The following is a 25,848-nucleotide window of genomic DNA, read 5'->3' on the forward strand; positions in this document are numbered from 1 at the left end:
TCAACAACAAAAATTAGATGTAATAAGCAGCGATGACAAAGAAGATATACCTGTATATCACATACTTGTTGGCACTATAAAGGTAGGGTACCAAGAAAAAAAAAACCCAATTTAGTGATGTTAACCTCATGACAGATTTAGAGTGAACAACATACAGTAATGGACTGGCACTGATCCATTTGGTGTTCATCAGAGTAATGGAAGACACTACAAAAAGGGGAGAAAATGGAGCCCCTGAAAGCTGTCTCATGCAGTTGACCTTGAGCTAACAACAGAATCTGCCCTTTAGAGGGGTAGTGCCACCAGTGCACATCACACGGTCCAATGTAGGCATTACTTAAGGTTCTCTGCAGCATTCCTTTGGTCCTTAACTGCAACCCTTTTCATTCCTTTTACTGTACCTCCAATCATATTTTCTTCCAACTTACTTTCCACCCTCTTCTAACAATTGTTTCATGCTGCAACTGGGTGGTTTCCCCGCTGTAACACCCTCAAAACCTTTTAACTATCAATTTCCCTTTCATCGCTTAATGTCCTCAGGTCCCAGTGCTTGGCATTTGACCTAAACCTTATATTTCATTATATTCCAACAACAGCAATTGAAGATGAGGTGGTGAAAATGTTTACAAAGTTGAATAGTGAAAAAAGAAGAGAAGAGAGGGGGATGAGAGACGAATGAAAATCAACATAACAAAACAGAGAGAGAAGATTCCAAATAAAAACTAAAAATCCAAAATTCTGATTAGCGAATAAAGAATTCAGAAGGCTAGGATTCCATGAAAAAATCCACAAATTACTGGTGACTTTTGGAACAAGTCCCTCACCTACAGCATCATGATTTGGAAGCTGATAGGGTTACTTTTGGGAAAACTGAAGAATTCAGACTGTTTAAGATTATTCCCATGAATATTGGTATGTAAAAACATAATGATCTTTTCCCAAAAGTCAGAAAGATCTCAGTACTGTACCAAACTTGCAAAGATACCTAAAGCATATTGACTACTAGAATTTAACAACACATCTGCAAGCAGCTTTAAGACCCCTTGCTCTTTATCTGCGAGTATTACTGACACTGAAATGAGGAAAGTTGTCTAAAAACTACAAGCACTTTAAGCAAATTTAAGTCTTCTACCTTGGTTTTACCAGACATTAGTGCTTCAAGGAAAACAATACTGTACCTAGCATGCACTATTAATAAAACAAGAAAAGGTGATAAGGTGATAAGGGATTAAAACCCCATACAATGCTACAATCAAAAGATACTTTGATCTCTCATCTTCTCTTGTACAAGACAACTATTGATTTTTGTGTTAGCAAGTGTAGGCAGTTTGCAAGCAATAAAAACATAGAAAAAGTACAACCTTCTATAAAACACTGTTAATATACTGTATCACCTTAAAAAACAGCAATAGAGTACATGCATACTTCCTGGCCTTATGAAAATAGAGCATTCCTGTGCAACTTTCACAAGCCAAAACAGCATTAAGCAATGGCAAAATTACTTACAATAGGAGAATTTACATGGTGTTCCATGTCCCAAAAAATAACCTACCATATCCCCACACAACATGCATAAACTTTAAATTGCTGTAAAATATGGTAAAGCTATGACTAGTACGGTTTGTATGGAACTTTTCAAAACCTGAAATAGCAAAAGGCATGATTCAATTACCATTAACTTCTACATGAAAATTTTCTGAATGTTCCCTGACCCAAGAAATAATCTACTAAATCCCCTAAAATAATGCATAAACCCTTGAATTGCACTAAAATAAGGTTAAAGCAATGACAAGAATTACCCTGCAGGGGAAATACAAAAACTATTTACATAACTGGAATGAAAATAGTGGCAATTACAAATTAATACTTTATTTAACAAATTAGTTTTTTCATAAAACCTATCACTACTGAAGTCCATATTCAGACCTCCAGAAGTCCTCAGCACTGTACCATTTCCTCCAGCAGATACATCATCAGTAGCACATCACAAATGCCATCTGAAGCCTGAGGTACTCACTGATTACCAGCCTCACCTCGTGTAGTATGGATGTGTGTGTGTGTAACTGCAATATCCTTTGGCTGGTAGGAGGGACCTCATTATGAGACATGGGGTTGTATGAAAAACTAAATTTGTTTTATAAGAATACAGAATACAGTATGTTTCATCAAAATTTCAGAAAGATCACCAACATGCTAGAATACCTCAGAGTGGTGAGTGAGATCTGAAGAATTCATAAGACCACACTGGGGCTGGTATAGGTTAGGGACCAAGGCTCGGATAATTCAGCGTCATTGTAAATAAAGGATGAACAAAGGTACAAGGCAATTGTACTAGTATCACTGTCAACTGACTCAAGAGGTAAAGACTACTTATATGAGACATAGAGGCTAATAACCTTGGAAATCTATGTCTACAAGATGCCAATTACACAAGGATGAGAGGAGACAGTTAGGAAGGGGAAGATGATGATTCCCCCTCACAGATGAGACTTGGCCAACTGTTATGACTAATCCCAAAATATAAGTCTCCAACCATTTGAAAGTTCCTCGGGTAATGATGAACAGTTCACACCAGAGATGACCCTCATCATTACTGGTGAATGCAACAAGCTAAACGGATAGCAAAGGGTACAGTGGAGTTCGGATTTTCACTACAATATTGGATGCAAGCCACTAACTCACTGAAGCTTAACCACTAACATGTGTGACTCCCCCAAGAAGTGTCAATCTTGCTGCACCACTTCCAAGATGCAAGTGCCAGCCTTCAGTGTAAGATCCAACATGGAGGCTTGAACAGAGGCTTACAGGTTACATTTTAGTGGCTTAGCCAACCCTTCAAGAAACCCCTTCTTATAATACTGGAGAAGACTTTAGTTTAACTGAAGACCTCCACATGAAGTCCACACATCTCAAAGATTTGCAAAAGGGTGACCCTACAGTCTTATATGGCCATAACCGAAAACCTAAAACTCCTACGAAAAGAAGTCGGCAGTCAGTTGGACAGTGAACTCTACTGGATTAAGGTACCTTTCACCATTTCAATTACAGCATTGGGGATTAGAAATTACTGGTTTAAGCCTTGCAATGTTTTTTATGGCTCAAGCTGACTCCTCTAAAAATCCCCTACTTCATATATTCTCCTGGATTGTCTACAGGTTTGAAGCTGTAACAACATGGGGTTCCCTTGCAATCAGAAAATATGGGCAATGAAGCAATTCTTTTTTCATGTACAGAACTTCTGAGACTGTCCATCAGCAAAGAGATCAAGTACTTCTACTGCAGCCCAAGGATGCATCATTGTCTTTACTTTCCAGGCTGCTTAGTCTGGCTAACTTGAGTACTATGCAGTACTGCAAACTTACAATCAAGGTTTTTTTGTAAATGAATCTACCAATAGTGTGCCCATGTAACACTCAAGTGCCTTGCAAATTTGGGGATGCAGTAACCATTTTGATGTATGGATCTGCTTTCCATGAATGAGACTGTCTTGCTCCTTAGTCTATTTTCGTTTTTACATAGCACTAATACTAAACTATGGTTGACATTCCTGGTCACTGATCAGTAAGTCAAATTTTCTCAGTAAGTCAAATTTTCTTCCTATATTTAGTTTCTGGAAAATAGAGGAAGTCTCAGGCTTCACTGGATGCCAATGCAAGCCATTTACACACGACTGAAACAGATCACTGTGGAATTTGCTCCCATGGGTACTTCTGCGTTATACAATCTAAGCACTGCACTTACTAATTTTGGCCAGATTTGCTGGGGGGGGGGATCTTGGTGCAAGCACTGTATAGTATTTGTTCAAAGAGTGCTCAAGAAATGGGAAGACAAAAATGTAAGTACATAAATTCCTTCATTTTCTCCATCTGCTCATTTCTCCTAATTTCTTCCCTATCCCTTTCAGTCGGCCTAACTTGACCAGGCTAAATATGTTGGTTAATATTAAATGACCAGACTTAGTGTAGTTTCTCCTTTACTGCACAATATCAAGTACAGTTGTGTTTGAAGTCTTCCCGCCATATGACTACTCATACCACCTAGCAAATGCTTAACCTTTGTGAAAATATTTAACGATTTTTTCCAGTATCATTTTTCTAACCATTATCATTTATTTTTTAAGTTTTCTTCTTTCTTTGTAACACAAAATAATTTTTAACCAAATAGTGCCTACTTATTTTTTTTAGAAATTATTAACACAAAATTAATTACAGGACAGGACAAATATGTCAATAAAAATTTAAGATACAGAAAGTGCTCTAGTGACATATTTGCTAAGAATCAAGGAAAAGATCATTTTTGACAGTAGTCAGGTTTTCCCTTTAGGAGACTTAGCTATTCAGAATAACAATCCATCATCCTTTGGATAACAGATTAGTTAAGGGATGTGAACTGCATTTAAAAATTCCAGCAAATCTACATAAAGTTAAACTGCTGCACATGCACGACAATGAGATTACAAGTATTTAGCTGTGAAAATATGCACCTTAACAGTGGAAGGTATCTGTACCAGTAAATATGGGGTGCAATCCCTATTCCAACCCCATACTTTATAAAATCTATTTCACTTCACATTATACAATGTGCTATTTACAAATAAACCTAATTCTTGTTTAAGAAAACTTGACCAAATACTTTAAACCCTTACCGTCTTATAAAAGAATACATGCCCACATAAGTCAATACGTGCAAACAAAGAGGCACAAAAAAGTATAAAAAAAACTCAACAACAGCAACAACAACATTTCACAAAGTTGGCTACTTCTTCCATATGATTTTACAGTGTGTACCTTACAATGATGAATGGTAATAATTACGTCAGGTATTGAAACAAAAAACTTATGAGCAATTGTGCGCAAAACTTTCAGCATGAGCCACATAATAATAAAATGACCATAGGATATCAATACAAATTTTACTGAAATATTACATAAAATACCAACTTTTTGAAGTGTTTCCTTTTTATTCCAGTTTGGGTACTCCTTTTTGGTGATGACCCCATACTGAAGCAAACAGTAGAATAAAATAAACAAAAACTTGTAACAGGCTTTTGCAATGACAAATGTGCAATACATTCACTGACACAGGGAGGTCTTTCAGAGATTACTCACTTGCAAGCAATGCATTAGTTGCCCCTTTACCAATATCAGAATTGGATAACAGGAGATCCATGTCAAATAAGGATGAGTTATAGGCTGAAACATCCAAAAAGGAAAAAAAGACATATGACATAAAATAAAGGGTTCTCTATCATTAAGGAGCATCCTTGCTGTTTCCTTAGGATAAATTATAACCACTGGTGAATGAGAGATCTGTAACATCAATTGGCACCATACACAAGTATATAATTTGTCAAGTAATTCCCCAAATCTCAATTTGCATTCACTTACTCTATCTGGTGGTATAAATCAAAGCAAGACTAAATATCATAAAAAGTGCCATAGTACAAAAAACAGTGCATTCTATTTTCATGATTATAATCTTTACCCAATCAATTCTATGGAGAATGTTACAGTACAGTAATATGTACTCAAATCCAATTTTCATATCATTGGCATATTTCAATCGTTCTCACTGCAGAATATTGCAAGTAAAATAGTATTTTTAATAAATTAAAGAAAGGACGGAGTGACTGGTATATAGTAAAAATTCAGAGGGGAACTGAATCCATGCCAACCATAATGTAATATCCCATAACTCAACCTAACTGAAGGAACTATAAAAACTGGCAGTGCATACAAGGCACAGAAACAGTATCTAAACCTACCTGGTCCTTCTAGAGGATTAGTTAGGCCACTTGATGTCCAGTCAAACTTCGCTGGAGGGATCTGTTCCTATAAATGCAAGAAGAATTAAATCTACATAAGATCTTTTGGTGGTCGCATATGTGATTCTACTTTTCAAGAGTAAACAAACTTTATATAACCTATGGCTACAACACAAACTCAAGTCTTAAATGAGCAATATCATCAAAACATTCTACTACATTAATCAATTCATGATCACACTATTACTTCAAGAGAAATAGTGACTGCCTGTACATAAGTATGCTGGATTAGACAGCAAAGAAAAACAAGCTACATTCTAAAAACATCTAAAAAAGCTTTGATTACTACATGATATACCATACAACTCATGGCAGGCACAATAAATCATAAACATCTTTATATGAGAAGCTGAGATACATGCTGTAAATACTTCATATTCTTGTAATCAAATGGAACATAAAGAAATTCTTGACTTTATAACCTTAAGGAAGAAAACCAGCTCGAGGTCATCAAGACAAAGCCATGTCTCTTCCTATATAAAAAAAAGTACAGTACAATCAAATTCTTTGCCTTGTAAATGGACAAATTCATGGCATGGTGTATGAATTTGCGGATATAATTTTTTCAGAGCCAGGCTAAGATTTTTTAGCTTCGTGGTCTGGATAAACTACCAGTATATAGTATATATTAAAACTAACTGGCACTTTGGTAACAAAGAACATTATCAGAACCATTTTATATAAACAATCAAGCTTACATTGTTACAGTACTTTAATGTAATTTATACAGATCAGTCACATTCATAAGCACTCGTTAGACTGGTCTAAAGATTTTTTTATGGAAGAAGATGAACTTTAAAAAGTTGAACACTTAAAGAAGCTGCAAAGAACATTCAATACAACCTACAGTAAGTTGCATAAGGCAAACTGTAAATGGTACTCCCTAGGAATACTTTAACCAGAAACCTACTTCTGGGAACAGTGAAAGGAACACAGTTGCCCAGCATTATCTGTGGATTCAGTATGCAAGATCTGAATTATCTGGGATTGAAGAGTACTACATATAAAAATACAAAAATCCAGAAATTTGTAACTTTTATTTCTAATTCTGCATGATCTGCCACTATCTTCACCAGCTGCTCATACAATTCATCTCTGGGACAGTGTTCCTTGGTCTTGCTAATTTTCCCTGCATCCCCACAAGCTGTGTGATAAGTCAGTCAACTACAGTAATCCTTCAATCATTCAGATTGCCATTATCCAAAACTCAATACTGTATTATCTGACACACCTGGACCAGGGACCAAAGCCAAAGATATATGATACAGTATGTATACAATTCAAAAAATTTGAAAACCACTCTCAGATGGTTGGCAATGCAGCGCAGCCTCAGGAAAATGTTGGTAACACTGCTTACACTCAAACAGACTGAGAAAGGGTTTTGGGGGTGGGGGAGGCCTCGAGAAGTTTCCAAGGTGGGGAGGTGAGTCAGATAGCTGGGAACCATAGGTGAGGAGGGGCAGTTAGGCTGTGCAGAAGAACTCTGAGAAGGGGTTATTTTGGAAGATGGATGGAGTTGGGGAACAGTCTCCCTGGCTGGGAGGGGAATGCAGTGTTGGATAGGTGAAGCGGACTATGTAGACGTCTGACTGCTAAAGGCAGTTTCGTGTTACACAATATGCTCGTGATTTTTCATTTATAATTTATGCTATTCTCATTTATATTTTTACTGTATTTTCTCATTTTTTAAGTTTATACAACCCAAAAGATAAATGCAATTGTGTGCATAAGGCATGAGAGAGAGAGAGAGAGAGAGAGAGAGAGAGAGAGAGAGAGAGAGAGAGAGAGAGAGAGAGAGAGAGAGAGAACTGACATGGGATATCAACAGTGATAAAATATACACTTGTGTACTGTTATGATGTGTGTGATAATCATACTTAAGCATCAACTAAACTTGTAATGAAATGCTGTACAGTAAATCCAGCAAAGCCAAAAAGAAAAACTGCAAATGTGATACTGTACTAAGAAACACACACACAAACGCATACACTATGCAGAGACCGTAACGTCAACATTGATGAAATGCCACATATAGATGTAAGCACACACAAACACACACACAGACATACAAGCAAAGCTTCTATGATATTGTGAAGAGAAATGAAAACAATGAATTCCAATAACACAGAAAATTATCAACTACTTTATAGTAGTGTTCTTAAGATGAATATGCTATGAACAGTGGTCATTGAGAAATACCATATGTACTAAAGCTGTAAACTCAGGGTGTAGTAATGTAACTGACAAATAGTTTGTGTACTACAAACTGAACGAATTTCATTTTCGGTAGATTGTACTAGTCTCAGCTTTCAAACAAGACTATCAAACTTATGGCTTATGTAACAATTCATAACCATCTCTTATAACTAACAAACTGACATAAACATCAAGTATGACGTAAATAAACGAAACAGGACACGGCTGTTTTGCGATTTTGATGGATTCTAACATACAGTATGTTAGTTTAACTTTGTATACCCATTTTACATTTATGTACAGAAATAAAAATAATAATTCCAGTATTACAATCACTTCTTTTAGAAACTAAAAAATTATACTCCTAATTCTTTCGCTAGTAGGCTCAATCAGTTGTTCTGAGAACGTAAACATTAGTAATTGTAAATGGTGTTGATTGGTTTTCTTACACACGTTATGATGATGATATAACATGATAAAATTACAGTATAAATAGTTTCATTAAGTATTTTATATATACTTAAAGATTTATTTTTTAAATATTTACCTCTCCATTACAGTACAGTATATCTTTTACTTCCGCACCAGCAGTAGTTTGACAGATAGAAACAAAAAACAAGAACACTCAGTTTTCTATCCATCTACTTCCCCCACCACCCACCAGGGGGCCAACAGGCACAAACTCTTGTAGCCAGTCAGTCTACTTCTGTCAACTTTGAGTGTGGGGAGGTACGGAGGTAATTTGTATTATGGAGAGGTAAGTATTTAAAAAATAATTCTTTAATTATTTATATTTTTTAATTGAACCCTACCTCTCCATTATATAGCTGATTCCCATGTTTGAAAAAGGAGGTGGGCAAAGTGGAAATCAGCCAACCCTTTAAATGCTACTTAGTAACAAAAATTTTTGTACAAAAGTGTTTGTTGACCCAATGAATTCAATCCATTAGCCATTAATATCACCTTAGGAGGATTGTCACTCGGGTACGAGATCCTCATCACTAAGATAGCTGATGTCTATTTGGAGGGTGCTCCCCTTCAGCAGAAGGGGGGGCTAGGGTTACTATGCCAAAACCCTGCAGAGCCAACGAAGGATAACTAACATGTACACACATGCAAAAAGGTATACTTCTAATACTCAACACCTAGTACCTCCAAGCTTGACCAAAAACTACAACCAGGTTTAAAAAGCAGTAGGCCACAAAAGTCTATCTATCAATTCAGGACAAATTATCCCCTGCACACACCAGAGGAGTTAATGCTCTGCAATAATCATATCTAATCTCCACGCCATGAAGATAAACCATAGCAAATACATGGTAACCATGCAGCTGAGTGACTTCAAAATCTTATCCGATGAAAAGTTCTCTCCAAATTTAAAAGTTGTAGCCATTGGTCACATGTCAAATGGCTTACCTTCCATTAAGGATAGAAATTAGCATGAAAGTCATGAACTATAGACCTAATGGCAAGGACATTACATTCCTACTTTTCGGAAGCTCCGGTTCCCAAATCACTATACACAGAACCTTTACATCAAGTTAAATCCTTTTAGTGCAATTCAAACAACTCAAAGCCAGTAATGGACCCCTAAAAGAATCAAGTTCCTCAAGCCCTAATGACTCCAGGCTAGGTAAAGATACTGTCATAGGCCAGGGCCTAGCACAAAACTGTACTTAGCCCAACATAAGGCAAAAATAATTGACCTGTCTTTAGCAAAACCTACCTTATGACTAAGATTGTGGCTCTCTTACTCTTTAGCTGTGTCTAAGACTAATGTCAAGTTTCCATGGGAACTTCTTTACAAGGAGCTGGTTCTAAATAGTTCAAAGGGTGACAAAATAAAGTGAAGAACTACATACAGATTCCAAGGTAAAGTACGTAGCAGAGACCTGGGAAACTCCACCTTAACACCCTGAAAGACATCTACATGTCCTTGTTATCAGAAAAGCCTATAGCCAAAGCTAACGTGGCCCTTTAGCCTTAAAGGCTGCCACCAAGAACCCGTTAAGGTGGGACCAAGACTTACATACACTCTGACCACTGGTGTTGGCAGAATCGATGAGTAGATTCTCTCTCAGCACTGATAATGGCATTATTGTGAGATCCCACCTTGAGCTCACCAAAACCATGGACCATACCAAACAGTCATCTGTAGCCTGTGGGATTGTGATGAAACCTTTCATCTCTTGGCTGCTTGTGTCCACTACTGAAAGAAACTGGTCACCTAGGATAATCAGTGCCAAGAGACAACTTACAAAGTTGCCCTAATACACTGATGGCTTCCTGAAACCTAACCAAAGTAAGAAAGGCATTACAGTCTACACCTAACCTGTGAACAGCTTGGTGTCCCTGCCCAAGCTAGAGGACCTTGCACTGGTGAACAAAAAATTAGCAAAAAGAAGACTCCCCTTAGTCTCAAATCTACAGCCAATCTCTGTATACTGAGCCCCTTCCATTAATATTAGTACTTATTTCAGTGGCTTTGTACATCCACTAAAATTGTCATAACGAATATTTACCTACAGTAAAGTAATAACTCAGGATGAGGTTACATGTGTTAATTCAACCAAACAACGAAAAAAAGGGCAGTGCATTTAAATATTGTAGTGTTCACTCATCCTTAAACACAAAATGATTAATTGTCATTATACAGCATAGAAGTGTCAAAATCATTACTTTTAAATACGGTCCTGTCTGCATTTAACAACCTTGAGAAGGGAAATGCCTCAAAATAGATATTTTTGCTCTCAACCTAGGTCAGGAACAAAAGACTAAAGACTAGTACTATCTTCAATGCAAAAGCCAGCATTCTGCAACACCTGGAATTCTCTTACCATTCACTGGTCCTAGGGCTACCAAGAGAAGGTTTAATTGCTTCAAGAGGCTTTTACTAAAGACTCAAACAGCTTTGGAGGCAAAAACTAAACACATCAGTGGTTCCCAAAAAGAGCTATGGTGTACCAGACACCTTAATTACACCAGACCTAAAGACCTCCTGGGGTCCAGGTTGTAAGCACTATCTAGAAAAGCATTACCTAAAACATAGGAAGACAAAGAACTAAAATCTCTAATAGCTGGAACTGACAGCATTTAGAGTAACTAAGAAACAAGAACTTAATGGAGTTACCTATAGAGGTGCATGCTCAGGAAATACCCGCAACCCAACTCCAGAAAAGAGAAACTAACCACTGCTTCTGGAAAAACTAGTAGTTGAACCTCTTAAAAACTTAAGGATAGATCCTTAGTCCGCACCACACAAAACTCACTCTAGCACAAGATAGTTATGGTGTCGACGCAAATATCAGAATCATGTGGAAGCTTAAAAAACTTCAGCATGTGGGAGTTTTAGAAGAACTTTCTAAAAGAATGAGTTCTAGGGAAATATACTACAGAGGCAATAGAACCCAAATCAATCCTCCTACAGCGACCGAGGTACAACTAGGAACATCCTATATTCCTTGGATCCTCTAAATTTGATAAGTATCTCACTTCCGATCATAGAATGAGAGATGTAAGGGTTCATAACAAACTAATACTGCTGAAAAATGCCTGCCAAATCAGTCAGAAGAACTGGAAGTGGAAGTTAAAGATTGGTAACTTTCTGTTCCAAGTCACAAATATGCCAACATTCAGATTTATTAGTTTTTATAGAAACTGACAGTCAAAAATTCATAAGCCATTCTGTAGGCAGAATACTATCCTATCCTTCCTGTTTACTTGGTCCCTTACCACATTGTTCTTATCCACAACCACCCAAGGAAATGCCACAATCATCTTTGCTTCTATCCAAAGAAGGGTCTTTCCTATCCTGAGCTAAAGGAATAAACAACAATGATATTAATATCTAGTTGGATAAAAATATTTAATGATGTCATATATAAATCAACACAATGTATATATACATACAGTATATATATGTATATACATATATACCAAAAGTAGGGAAGATGGTTTGTCTGATAACATTGCTTCTTGTGCTTTACTCTACATGCACATTGCTTGAAGTTCCTTTGATCGCTAAGAATTCGGGATTATAGGTGTAACAGGCCTCCTCCAATTCTGGTTAAACTCCCGAAATTCTTGATCTCCAATGATTGTGCCCCAGACCCACTCTGACAAGAGACCATCTGCTGACTCATGTTCAGGAAACAATTAAGAACCCAAACCTGATTCTTGCCAAGTCAAAAAACTTCCCCAAAATCATATGCCCTTGATGAGAAGACCTCTGCTTTGCTAAAAAAAAAATCCTATAAGGACTGAAAACATTACAGAAGCCATCAGCAGTGACAGACACTCCAAATAAAAGGCTAAACCTCCACAAGAAAACCCTAACCAGCTGCACAGGGACTAGTCCTTCCACAATGCTACCTCCAGATTTGGAAAGAGATCACTAGACTATGAAATAGTTCTCTCTCTCCAATATAAGGCAGCACAAAAAAAAATTCTTACGAGAGGCTCCCTTTCCATGAACTGCATTAAAGCCTTGAGCAAACATTGGCCAAACCCAATGAAATACAGCTCAAATGAAGGTTTTATTTCCACAAAATCATACATTAACCCCTCCTTACGGCAGTACAAGCAACTGCCCTCCTGCCAAAGAAAAGGCAGGAGAAAATACACCCGAGACACCAAGGCAAAGACTACAATGCTCGATGGCAGAAGATCAGCAGTTGACTGCACTGAACTAACTCCTGATAAGCTTCCACAGAGGATTAAAAAATGACATTTTTATAATAAAATAAAGTTTTATATATACTTACCAAGTAGTTACATAGCTATAAGTTTCAAACTATTGTGGCAGTTTAAATTCAAAATTCGCGCTAGCACTTCAATTGTTTAGTGATTAGTGTAGGTGACTAGTCCCGCCCACTAACAGGAATACCAGGAACGACTTAGCAGACAGTCTCATTGTGTTTGTGCCTTCATGTCCATGGAAGGGGAGGAGAGAGGGCTCCAATTTTATAATTATTTGATAAGTATATATAAAACTTTATTTTACTATAAAAATGTCATTTTTACATAAGTAACTTACCAAGTAATTACATAGCTGAATCCCACATTGACAGGAGGTGGGATACATGGACATATTCTACTCCAAACCATTAAGACATGTAATGAATTTGAAATATAAAAGTTACTAGCACTGAAGACAATGCTTGTCACTCTTGATCAGTCAAGAGAATTACTGCAGGAGAATACTGCCTCTGGTTGGTGCTCATCTTAATCTGTAGTGGCGTGGCAGTATAGCCGTGGAGCACCTCTATGTAAGTGGGAGCTTTACAGCGAAGGAGTTATCCTAAGGCTAGCAAAACTTCAAAAGGTGTCCTTGCCCTAGGTGCAGTACCACAATAAAACAACCAGACAACACTGTCACCTACACAATCGACACCTCCCCAAGGTGAAGAAATAGTAGGAGAAAATCCTAAGCTTCCTTCTGCGATACCATGCCAGCCACTTATTCGCAAGGTGGTGCAAAATGTCAACATGATTTTAACTTCATTAAAAGTTGAGAGAAGTGGAGAACAATTACACATCCAGAAGGTCGACTGCAGACCTTCTTGGAGCAAGAGCTGGCGCCAGGCAAGCTAGAAGTCAGGTGAGGTAAGAGCTCGGGAGCTGGTAGGCATTCCTGGGTGCCAGGCTGTAACTGGCGCTAAACGACCTGGATGCCAGGTGTGCTAGTCATTCGGGAGCTGGCGGGCACTCCTAGGTGCTCAGAGCATGAGCTGGCGCCAGGCTGTAGCTGGCACCAGGTGAGCTGGAAGACAGGTAAGGAAAGTGCTTGGGAGCTGGTGGATGCTCCTGGGTGCCCGGGCCCTGTTCCCGGCTGTCAAGAAAGTCTTCTCTTCCAAAAGTTCTTAGGGAGAAAGAGCGGGTCCAGGTCTTGGAAAGGTCCTTGTTCATGGCTAAACTTCTAAGGGTAAATGAACAAACCGAGTTACTGAGTCCATAGCTCGAGAATCGTTAATGAAGGAATATGAGAGATTCTAGATCTTCTCAGAAAAGAGGCAATCCACACTTTGGGTCACAGATGTCTTGGAAGAAGGAATAAGGAGTCTGAGACACCATCTACTGAAATCATTCACAGTCTGATAGACAGATCTAGAAGACTGATGTCAGCATCTAGCTATGCCCTCTGTAGTACATCTTGAAAAAACATTACATTCTGACAAGCTTCTGAGCAGTTTGAAGACTGTCCAAGTAAGAGTGAGCCACCCTTGGTGGTATCTCTTCTACGTAAGGTTGACTGAGAGATATGGATTGAGGAAGTAGTCTTGGAGAGTCCACCAACCACCCTAGAAGGTTTAGAAATCATGGGTGAGAAAGAGGCTGTGAGGGTCATCGTAACATTGTGCTGTGCCTGAAAGTTGTTCAGCACTTCCTTGAGGTGGCAAACAGGTCCAAAGTCAGTCTGCCCCATAGAATCCACAGTACCCGACAGACCAGGGGATTCAGGGTCGACAGAGGTAAGAACAGGCTTCTGATGGTTCAGACCGTCTCCCAGAACTTAGACTGAAAAAATTGAGTGACTAGAAAACTCGATTGACTGTCCACAATAAAAGCTCTCTTGCTGTTTGACAGAGAGAGCATAAGCTAGAGAGCCTCACTGCTAACGTAATAAGGTTAGGACTGTGGTCTTGTCTAAATGAATTACCATAGTCTTGGAGTGAAAAAGGGTCATCAAGCACTGAGGTCCTAAATGGATCGCTTCAGCTCTCTGACAAAGATTTGCAGGCTCTGTTCTTCCCGGAAGACGATCCGGAAACCTCCCGGTTCCTCGAGCGAGCTCCCTGGCCTAGATGAAGGAGCTGAGCAGAAGACTAAGTCTAGCCTCAGAGGAGGAACTTCACTTCTCAAAGACTAGTTCGGACAGTCACCACTGCATGTCCGACTTAAATCTAGGCCTATGGGAAAAAATGACAGTATCTGGCTGTGTTTCTCCATTTCAGTTGGTCTTGTGTTCAACACCTTCGGGTTTTCCTTCGAAGGGAAACAAGATGTCAGCTGTCCTGGGATACATGGACATATTCAGGGAACTGACGTTCATGGTCAGAAAATGAAGACGACTGTAAGAGCAGGGACTCGAGGGAAGACTTACGCCATAGAGACCGAAGCCTAGATCCCCGAACTGGAAGAATGGCCGACTAGACTGTCTAGTTCGTCTCCGTCCTAAATTTCATTCTCTAACCAAAGAGGGAAAGAGAACTGTGGGCCATGCAGACTCGTAGCCCATTCTGAGGACTGCAAGCAATGGAGTGAACTTACATATCATCGTGCAGACTCACAGACAACTGAGCGGACTACTTGCCGACCCTGCTGATTCTTGGCAGCTGTGCGGGATTGACTCTTATTGGACTTGCTTAAAAAATCCATAAGACACAAAATCTTGGTCAAAGGATAATGGAGACATGTCCAAAACCAGATGTGATGAATTTTCCTGCAGTCTAATGCAATACTGTAAACAGAAAAAGTCGAAGAGCAGAAGCTAGGCTTTCAGTGGTAGGAGCCTAGTCCTGGCTAAAAAGTGCTGAGCTCTGGTACAGATGACAGGAGTTTGGGAATAGGTGCCAGGCACCAGGAAGATGGCGCCAGGAGCTCGGAAGTTGATTCCAGGTGTTTGGGAATGGGCACCACTAAGAAGCGCTGGACTGAGAGGGATCAAGGCGCTTTCTCTTCTTGATTGGAGCCCAAGTAAGGTCTCCCATGGAAGACAAAAACTGAGAACAGCAACTGTCAAGTGTATCTTTAGTGGCCTGAAGAACCAAAAAACTGTTATGGTGTTTACTGACTCCCATAAATCTTGGAACTGGATGAAAACTAAAGGAAGAATGCAAAACCCTCCTATGAAGTCTGTCTAACTTGAAAAAATCTCTGTGGATGACAGTCGCCAACAGACTCGTCCACTTATGTTCCGAGTAAGAAAGAAGGGGCTAAAAATTAGTGAACCATCTGAAAGTAGCTTGATTCTCTTCCCAACAGAAAAGCCAAAAAATTCTGAGATTTGCGACTGACAACCAAAAAGTTGACTCTTGTGACAGAGGCTGTACTGAGGAAGAGGCTGATTGCGACTGTGTGGTTCTCACAAAAGTAAAGGAGCACTAGAGCTCTCTATCTGAGCTTCTGAAGAAAAACGGAAATCTCTAAAACCGTCGCAATTGTCCTTGTCCGCACAGGACAGGACTAAGAGGGAAACTGAGGCGAAGCTTCTCAGTGAACACTTGGGAATCCTCTAACTACTTAGCCAGTCAAAAACCTTAATTTCAAATCTTGATAAAATATATGACAAGAAGGTCTAAATCCGTCGAAACATCACAGGGGGGAAGACAAGAGACACTTTCTTGTTCTCTTTTCAATGAAAGTCAAACTCCCAAATCCCTGAAAGACTTCTAGAGGATGAAGAAAATGCCTGAGGTAAGAGCTTTCTTCAACAAGCTCATAAAATCGGGACACAAAAATCCTTGTCTGCAAAGACAGCACTTTGAGACAATAATTTTTGCTAAAAGGGAAATAGTGTTGGCTCCCTTGTAGCTTTCAGGGAAGGATGGGACATAATGAAAAGAGAGACAAAATGCTTGTGAGCAGGTTGTATAGTCTGATACTGAAGAGGTGGCGCCTCGTGACTGGATTGTGGCACCGGATGCCTGACAGCTGGCGCCAAATGGACAGCTGGACATACACACACAGGTGGATGTGCAGACACTGGGAGCTTGGATACTGGACGCTTAGACACTGTGTGCTCAGATCCCATTGGGAGCTTGGATCCCACTGGGCACTCGGATCCCACTGGGCGCTCGGATTCCGCTAGGTGCTCGGATCCCACCTGGCGCTCAGAAAGCTTCTTAAAGGTGGAAGACTGCTTCAGAGCCAAATACTGGCGCTCTACCACCGAAGGCTCAGAGACAAACGACTGGGACTATCCCAGAAGCTACAGGTAGGCTTGGGACTATGCTCCTGTTCTCTGGACTGCTTACAAGGAAGTGAGAAGCGTGCTCAGCATTGGATGCATGCCTTTTCAATGGCCTAGAAGCACTATAAAAGCACCAACTACGCTCCTTGCCCGCACTGGAGTCCGAACCAGCAGACAATAATGCGTGCTCTTCCACCTGGACACCTTTTCCGTGGCTGTCCACTGAAACCTGGGAATGTACTATAGGTTCAACTGAGGGGGGGCAACTACCTGGGGGCAAACACCCTTGGACTCCCTTGGAATGTTTCCTCCCAAGTTTAGGGGAGTATGGCAGAGACTTTAAGTCTAGGAGATGTGACAGGCCGAAAAGCTACCTCCTCCACTACACATCCATCAAGACATCTTTTCAGTAGCTGTCTGCCAATACCTGGGACTGTACTACAGGTTCAACTGAGAGGACAACTACCAGCAGCCGTGGGCAAACCCCACCGACCTCCTTGGACTTTCAGTATGCCTCCTCCCAGGTTTAGGGGAGTCTGACAGGGACCTTTGTCTAGGAGCGTCAGCAGGATGAGCAGTCGCCTCCTCCACTGCCCAACACTTCACTATTACAAGGTTAATATCCGTTAATCCTGACGAAAACTGACAAAGTCGCAGAAAGAAAGCAAAGGAGCCAGGCGAGGAAGCAAGTGGATAAAATATAAGAGCTGGTAGCAGGGAAGAAAAACTGGATGCGGGGAGAACTGGCACCAGCTAGTAGCTCGAAAGCTAAGAGCTCGGTAGATGGCCAGTGCTACTGGCACTCGGAGCCGATTTCCGGCTGCCAAATCATCCTCAAAACCCCATCGCAACCAAAGGCAAAGCACAATTTCTCTCATTGTGTTCTGCCCTTACACTTTTCACTTCTCTGCAAAGGAAAGTGTGATAAGATGTTAGTTAATTCATATCAAGCATTATCTAAGACTTTCAGGTATGCATTTCATTACCAAAAAAATTGGCTCAGTAGCAAATGCAATGTTTACTTTATTATGCTGAAAGTTAATCAAATGATTGTAAATTCACTAGAATAGTGAAAATATGAACTTGAATCAGATCTTAAAAGCAACCAAACGATAAAATACTGATCCTAAAAGGTTATGAGCTTGGAGGCTAACAAAATCAGCGATAATACTTCATTGAAATCAGGTTGTACAACCGGCAAATAATTAAAAAACTGGTGCAAAGATCTGATGTTTACATCAAGATTGGCAGAAACACAATGAGGCTGTCTGCTAAGTCATTCCTAGTATTCCCGTTAGTGGGTGGGACTAGTCACCTACACTAGACACTAAACAATTGAGGTGCTAGCAAGATTTTTTAATTTAAAACTGCCGTGATAGTTTGAAACTAACAGCTATGTAATTACTTGTTAAGTCACATACATAAAACTCCTCTTTAATTACCGCCGGCAAAACCATTTGCTCCAGCTCAAAAGGATGACACCTATTCGGTTGGATACCTGTCATCTCGATGAAATGATGTTCTGATCAGGAAATTCTCACCATAATGAGAACGTTCCTAAACCACGTTGAAATCAGCAAAAACGAAACAGTAACCAACTGTTTACCAATAGAACTGGAAAAGGAGTCAAAATCCCCAAAACAGAATGTTGATACTACTAACAGCAACCAGCAACAGGAGCACAACTGATAAACACGCAAGGGAAAAATGGGCATACGAAAGGCACACAGATGATACGAACACAAGTCATAGGCCCACACGCTATAGGTGCACAAATGGTGGGCGTATGAGCAAGCAATGGACACTCAGGCAATACGTGGGCTGGCAAAAGGTGCACAAAAATGTAGCACTGCAGCAAAATATGCAAATTTGCACTAGAAGCAAACTACTGGTGCGACAAAACTGCGATGGCACACCATCGCCCTGGCAGAAAAAAGCCATGACACACAGAAAAGCCAAAGACTTTCTAGGCTTCTCACTAGAGCCTAACTGATACTTACACCAGCCTTAAACTGTTAAAGGCCCTTAGCTACAGGGGACTGAAGTGAAGCACATCAAAGCAAAAGATACCTTTCCCTGACAAGGTAGCTTTAGTCTATGCTTACTGTCCAGTGGAAGCAGCTAAAACTCGCTTAAATACTGTGCTACCAGAAAGAGTCGAAGCATCACTGCTACCAAGCCGATCTGATACAGTAAAATTAAATAAGTAAATATGTCAGGAGACTCCTCTTATTCTCACCTGAGCGACCCTGGTGCCTCTCACATTGGAACTAGAACCACAGATGCCAGACAGAACAAAGAGAGAACAGGCACAGATCTGTACCACTTTCTGACATGCCCCAGTTTCGTTGCTCCAAGCCACAAGGGAGTAAGACAGGACATGCTAAGGACAAGGCAGGAAAAAAGCAGGGGCGTCGACCCTTCCTCCAACACATGGGGAATCAGTATAACAATAACAATATCCCGCAAAACTTCCATCAAGTGAACATAAAAAATGATCCTATCAAATCTAACGCCCTTAATCAATGGGAAGTTCATTTGAGTAACAGAGCCAAGAGAACCACCAGAGGACCTAACCAGTTAACTAAATGGGGAAGCAAACAAGACATGCATCCCTTAAACTCAAGTCTTAGAAGTATTATCCTCTACAGTTGTTTCTACAACCTAACAAGCTCTCTCCATTCACAATTAATTACCAGATTTCGTTCAACTACGATTCACATAGTTATCCAATCCTAACCTTTCCCTCAGTGAAAACATATCATGAAGGTCAATAAAACTGGAATAATGCCTATTGCGACAACTCTTACCTTATCGGTTCTTACTGAATATTAAAAAATTAAAAGAACATCCAAAAACAAACCAACAGAAAACCGAGCACATAACAATCTGTCGACCTCCTACTGAAACCAGTGACAAAGTGCAGTAGACTGACCAGCTACGAGTGTTTGTACCTATCAGTCCCCTGGTGGGGGTGGGAAAGTAGACGGATAGAAGACAAATATTCGTAGAAAACCGAGTGTTCTCATTTTTTGTTTCAACCTGTCGAATTGCTGCTGGCACGGAAGTAAAAGCTATACAATGGAGAGGTAAGGTTCATTTAAAAAGTATCAGTTTCATTACCAATACCTTTAGTTTAAATAGTTCACACATACACAGTCTATATCTCGTGTATTATAATACAATACTGTAACAAATGATGAGAAAGTTGCTGTATAAAAATACATCAATGGTCATAAAACCATGGTAGGCTGTGGGTAAACATAGGTAGGCTAATTACCGACTGAACTATGTCGTTTGCCAAAGAGAGACAAAGAAGGGGTAACATTTTTTTAAAGTGTATTTATGCAGCATATTTTGTTACAAATGGGGGGGGGAAAAAGGTAGATAATTGCTTTTCCAAAAAGTTTCCAGTTTAAAGTGTGATGGTTATTGTTTATAAGCATACTGAATGTTTACAGTTACGTGGTATTGACAGGGTTAGGTGAGGAAGGGTATGGAGTTGCCCTTGAAAACCCCTATACTGTATTTATTTATTCGCCATTATCTGGATTTTACCATTATCTAATGGGCCCTTGGCTCTATTAATCTGGATAGTTGAAGAATTACCGTACTGACGTTCACATTGTGAACTACTGTCTTCAAACAGGCTTGTGTTATTGCCTTTATTGTTCCTAAAGGATAGCCTGGTTAATATGGTTCCTAAAGCTCATGAGCAGTGCTGATGGCAATTTTGCAAAGCCCAAAAGATCCAGTAAAGTGTCTTTTTGGAGCCCAAAAGGTTTACGAGTGGTCCATATGGGAAAATGGGAAATGAGAAGAAAATTTGTACCACTTTTGTTTCCGGCCCTTCACTTGAAGAGATGTTAAGTAAAGACAATGACATGCTCCAGCAGACAGCAGTGTGTCAGAAAGCACTCACTGCATGCAAGGACTTTTTAAAATTATCTACAGGACCAAAAATGTAAAAAACCATTTATGGCAAGTAAAGGATGGCATCATCAATTCCACAATAGAGCATGACTCAAAAATACAAAAGCCACATTTCAGGCTGCGTGGAAAAAGTTGACAAAAGAAAAAGAATATCTTCCTCTAAAGGTGTTCCAATAAAACAAAAATGGGGTTCTTCTGAAAAAAAAGATGCTCAATCAAACACAATGTTAAGATACATCAACTTCTTCATTATGTTCTTTCCACTTGAAAGCTCAGTCATACAAAAATGTACTGTATATAAAACAAGCTATCCACAGGTAGCATGAAAAACAAACTAAAAGGAACAAATGGACCCATAAAAAAGTATGACTTACAGTTCTCTGTAATATTTATTCAGCTCAAGCTGCATTGCTTTTTGTCTTTTGATTTCATCCTCTTCCTGCAATTCCTTTCCATTTGGCTGTCCTTGTTCAAGTCATTCAAGAACAAATCTGGACAAGCCTTATGAGATTCCAGGAATGCAACTCAGTGGCTCATCTCATTCAAGAACAAATCTTTGGACATGTCCTATTAGAGTCCAGAAAAGCAACTCACTATTCTTCTTAAATCAATTTATAGGGCCTCTGGGCTTTTGGAATATTATGAAAATATTGCAGTATCACTACAGTATATGATGTCCTGTAATGATAACGAGAAAAACTGAGACTAAGATGACACACTGGGCAGTTTTTCCTAAAACCCCATACTTGCCTATGAGAATGACTCAAGGATTCTTTTACTTAATGAAACATTTGCCTAAACTGCACTTCAATAAAAACCACATGGCTAAAAATAAGAGGTTTGTCCACTGTATGAGTTTGTTCTTAGTCCTAAGGTAAAAAGAATAAATTTCAAGTTTCAAGTACTGAAATGTGCATCTACTCCCTGGGATAATGTAACTTCAACATATCATTTTGATTCAAAATCAGGCACAAGACAGGCAAGTTCTTGCTACAACATTCATATATGTACTGTATTTATTCAAGTATAATAATATCTAATACAGTACATAAATGACCTTCTGGTAAAACATCAAGATAATATGCTTGAAAATAAAATTCTTTCAAAACCACATCTACCAAACTTAATCATACAAGGCCCAATCTACATGAATCTTTCTGTTACCTATCAGGTCTTGAGTTGAACCTTATTTAAAATACTACAAACCACTGCATTAATTAAGGCCCTAGAGATGAAAACTGGTCTTGACCTACTACAAGCAATGTAGGAATGCCTCAAAAACTTCTAATTACATATATCTGATAAATTTTAAAGTTAATGCATGTAACTGTACATATCAGTCCAGTTCAAAGAGCAGGTACACATTTGTGTACTAGAAGAATTGCATGTTACTTTTAATCTTTCCATCACAGAGAATCAACCATAACAATGGTTACAAGAAACTCTTCAGAAACCCAGATGTGAAACTGAGTCTTAAGTTCAAGCCTAGCCACAAAGCAAGAATGAATCACTGAACTATAATTTTCAGTGCATAACAATACTACTGGAAATCTCAGATACCAAATCAAAATCTAAACTTACACAATTTAATCTGCCAAATTGTTATATTCTCCTGCAGGATGCATGTGCCGTAAAAAAGATTTATTCATGCTTGTGCAAAACATGCAAGGAAACAGTGCTTGCACCAAAAATGAACAAAGTCCCTTTATAGTTGAAGATAATTGAGCATCAAAAGATATACAATATCATACAAACTATTGACAAAAATATATAACTACCCTTGCATAACCACCCAAAAAAAATTTAGCTTCCTTACATAAGCAATCATAAAGTAAAGTAAACTCCTGAAACACTAGCTGAGTGAATGTTGAAAACTTAAGGCATCTTATAAGTAAAATTAACCTCCTAAAATATTCTGCATAATAACATTTCCTTATGAGATGTACAACCAATCAACATTTAGCATTGAACAGCAGTGAGGTTCAACAATCATTTAAAACAACATACACTAATATCATGGTTAAAAACAATAAACAGAAGTTCTCTTTTTCTTACTATTATACATTCCTAGACGAAAGTGTTGCCATGCTTAGTTGTAATGACCTTTGCAAACTGTACCCAGAGCAAAGTCCCATTTACACATGAACATAACATCTGGTGGTTTCAAGAAGAGTAAATCTTGAAATAATTTAATGTTGTAAAGTAGATGTAGTCATTCAACAATATAAAACTAAAAAATATAATGCCATTAGCTACACTTAGTAAATTCAATAAAACTAAAAACTACAGAAATATGAGGGTGAATACATAAAGAAAAATGTTGTTCTTCATTGCCCAGGGAAACTCATAATTGTTTATTACAACAAAGAATTCCTCCCTAACTCAGAAGGCATGTCGGCATGTTTTTGTATGCAGTATTGAAAAAGATTGTATACTAAACGAATAGTATAAATCATAAAATGGTTCTCCAAACCCTTAAGCCTGGGTTTTCATAAAAAGAGTTCCTCAACCCTCTGAATCTGGTTAAAGACAGACCACCACAAGTTATTTTGGATCACCAGTATAGAGTACCACCATTTAAGATTAATTCCAAAATATCGATACATGTAAAAGGGAAACCGTTTTTTCCTTGGAGTATTTTCCTCAAAATAAATATTGAAATCTGAATTATGGCCACATTTTACCTTGTGGTTTTTTATTATTCACTTTTATTCTATTGTTCCTTTGTTCTTTTTATATTTTTACTACTGTACTGAGAGCACAGATAAAGTTGAAATATATTCTGCAAATGCTTTAGTGACAATTGCTTGTAGTTTTTGCACTGGAAAAATTAAGCTTGACATTCCTGTATTTTGATCCATTCTTACCTTAAGACTGAGAACAAAATGTTATTTTGCAAGAAGTAAACACCTAGAGATTACAATAACAAGGTCTCTTGATATGTACCATTCATAGACGTCCTCAGTATGTATTCAGGGTACAACTTTACACTAAGGTTGGGTCACCAACAGCATAAGGGTTAAGTAAGTTTAATGGTACAAGGTTAACCTAGAAATATATTTATATTCAAGCACAGCCTCTCTTCATGAAAATCAAATGCAGCATGTGCAGTGGCTGAATGACAGCTACTGTTGCAATAAAATTTGTTCCAATTAGTCTATCAATCATTTGATATGACATATGAAAATACACCCTCTGGGTTTTGTATATTAATTTGATATGCTGACTATCTTGACCTGTTTGCAAGTTTTTCGAGCTAATTTGTTGTACTTTTTTTCTCTTTTGCTGTGCACTTTCTGACCAATGCGAGTTTCCATTAAAATTTAATTTGGTTTGCCATCAACTTCTAAAGGGATAAACACACCATATTTCCCTTATTTTCTTCGGAAATAATCCATTTGATTCCGATGTCAATTTTAAAATCCCTGTATTCTGTAATGATTTTAACTATTCACCATTACATGTAAACAGACTACAGATGTAATAAGCATGTTTTTCCCAGTGAAAAAAAAAAAAAAATCCTGAAGCAGTAAAACCAGTGATGAGTGCCAAAAGTTGGAGGACCATAACTGGAAAACCAGCAAAAGTCATAATGAGCATGGTTAAATGATTCTGAATTGAATGTCTGAAAGTTTTCAATAGCTATTCAAAACCCAGAAACAACACACAGCCCTGAAAGACAGCTTGCCAAGCAGGTAAATGAAGATTTCATAAAAATTCCGGACGACTAATCATTAAATAAATTCTGAAATTATTGCAAAAGATTAAAAATTCATGTTGTTACAAATAAATCAAAATGAATAACAAGAGAGGTTGTACTTAATCTGAATTACCAAGGGTGGCAGTCATTTCATGTAATCTACATATCATTCAACACTATACTGTACTGTACTAAGTTACAATACACAGGTCAGACAGACATCACCAAGTAAAATGATAAAAAAAAGCATTACTTTTCAAGCAGAGTAGTACTAAGGGGAATTACACTCACAAGGAAAAGCGACCAACTGCAAATGAAAGAAAAATAAGGTGCTCCATAACTGCATCCAATATAAATGAAACACACAGAAACCTTGGATACAGCAACACTCAAGGGCAACCAACATATATGTCTAAACAACACAAAGAAAACCAAAACACCCCCCAAAACTCTCTCCTTCAAACAAGCTACAAACAAAAAATATGGAAAATTTAAAATCTCAAAAATAACTTTACAAAGAGTCACATTCATCTCTACGGTTCCACGATACCTCCCGAAGGGTTGTTTAAATGCTAATAAAGCTATGGTACAAACCTCCGGGGCGTTTTCATTATCTGACGTAATTTCAACTTCATTTTCGTCTTTGCGAAAGCCTGCACTGAACTTGGGGCTAATGCCAGAGGACAATATTGGAGGAGATACTGAGCCTCTATTCCCACCTTCCAGTGTGCAGCCATTTTCTGTCGGCTTAGCCGGAGTGAGCGGAGAAAAGCTCAGAGTTTGTGCAAACAGTGGGACTGATGAACTCCATTTCTGTCCAAAGAGCTGTTGGAAAGTACAGATAAGTTCACCAAGAATCTGGGCATATTCTAAGCCAGATAATGCCCATTTACAAAATCAAATCAGAAAAAAAATATGACTGCAGTGTTAAATATTGTCCATTTCAATACTATAGTATTTGTTTAAAAAAAAAAAAGTGAAAGTCTGGATAACTTATTTGAAATAAAGTACACAAGAAAATTAATGCACACAGATGCATATGTTATTTAATAATCAAACCAAATGCAAGCAACATATAGCGTTCCTACAAAGCAAAAAATGTTTAACAACATACAGCTAAAAACATCAAAATTTTATTGAACAATTTGGCAAAATACACAGATTCTATTATTTTTAGTTTCATGAAACATACTAATATTACTGTACTTCATTATACTGAATCTATGGAATCTTGAAATTTACTCCAGGATTCAACCATCTGTTAGTTGTGCCTACACAACAACC

The 25,848-nt window shown here is 38.5% G+C and overlaps 1 protein-coding gene across 19 annotated transcripts in view; it reads right to left on the reverse strand.

Annotated features, from left to right (window-relative positions):
* The window catches only part of LOC136855128 (aftiphilin-like), a 102,095-nt gene that overhangs the window by 16,892 nt on the left and 59,355 nt on the right, over positions 1 to 25,848 (reverse strand). For 6 of the 19 annotated variants that reach the window (XM_067131991.1, XM_067131987.1, XM_067131992.1 and 3 more), the window contains exons 5-7: positions 25,159 to 25,389; positions 5,765 to 5,831; positions 5,109 to 5,192 (exon numbers count right to left, since the gene is read on the reverse strand). In XM_067131991.1, coding sequence (XP_066988092.1) covers positions 5,109 to 5,192; positions 5,765 to 5,831; positions 25,159 to 25,389 — 382 coding nt within the window. The remainder of the gene's footprint in view (positions 1 to 5,108; positions 5,193 to 5,764; positions 5,832 to 25,158; positions 25,390 to 25,848) is intronic. The other 13 variants (XM_067131996.1, XM_067131993.1, XM_067131994.1 and 10 more) reach the window with 3 other exon arrangements.

Source organism: Macrobrachium rosenbergii, chromosome 30, assembly GCF_040412425.1.
Source record: "Macrobrachium rosenbergii isolate ZJJX-2024 chromosome 30, ASM4041242v1, whole genome shotgun sequence".
In the NCBI taxonomy this organism is placed as follows: domain Eukaryota; kingdom Metazoa; phylum Arthropoda; class Malacostraca; order Decapoda; family Palaemonidae; genus Macrobrachium; species Macrobrachium rosenbergii.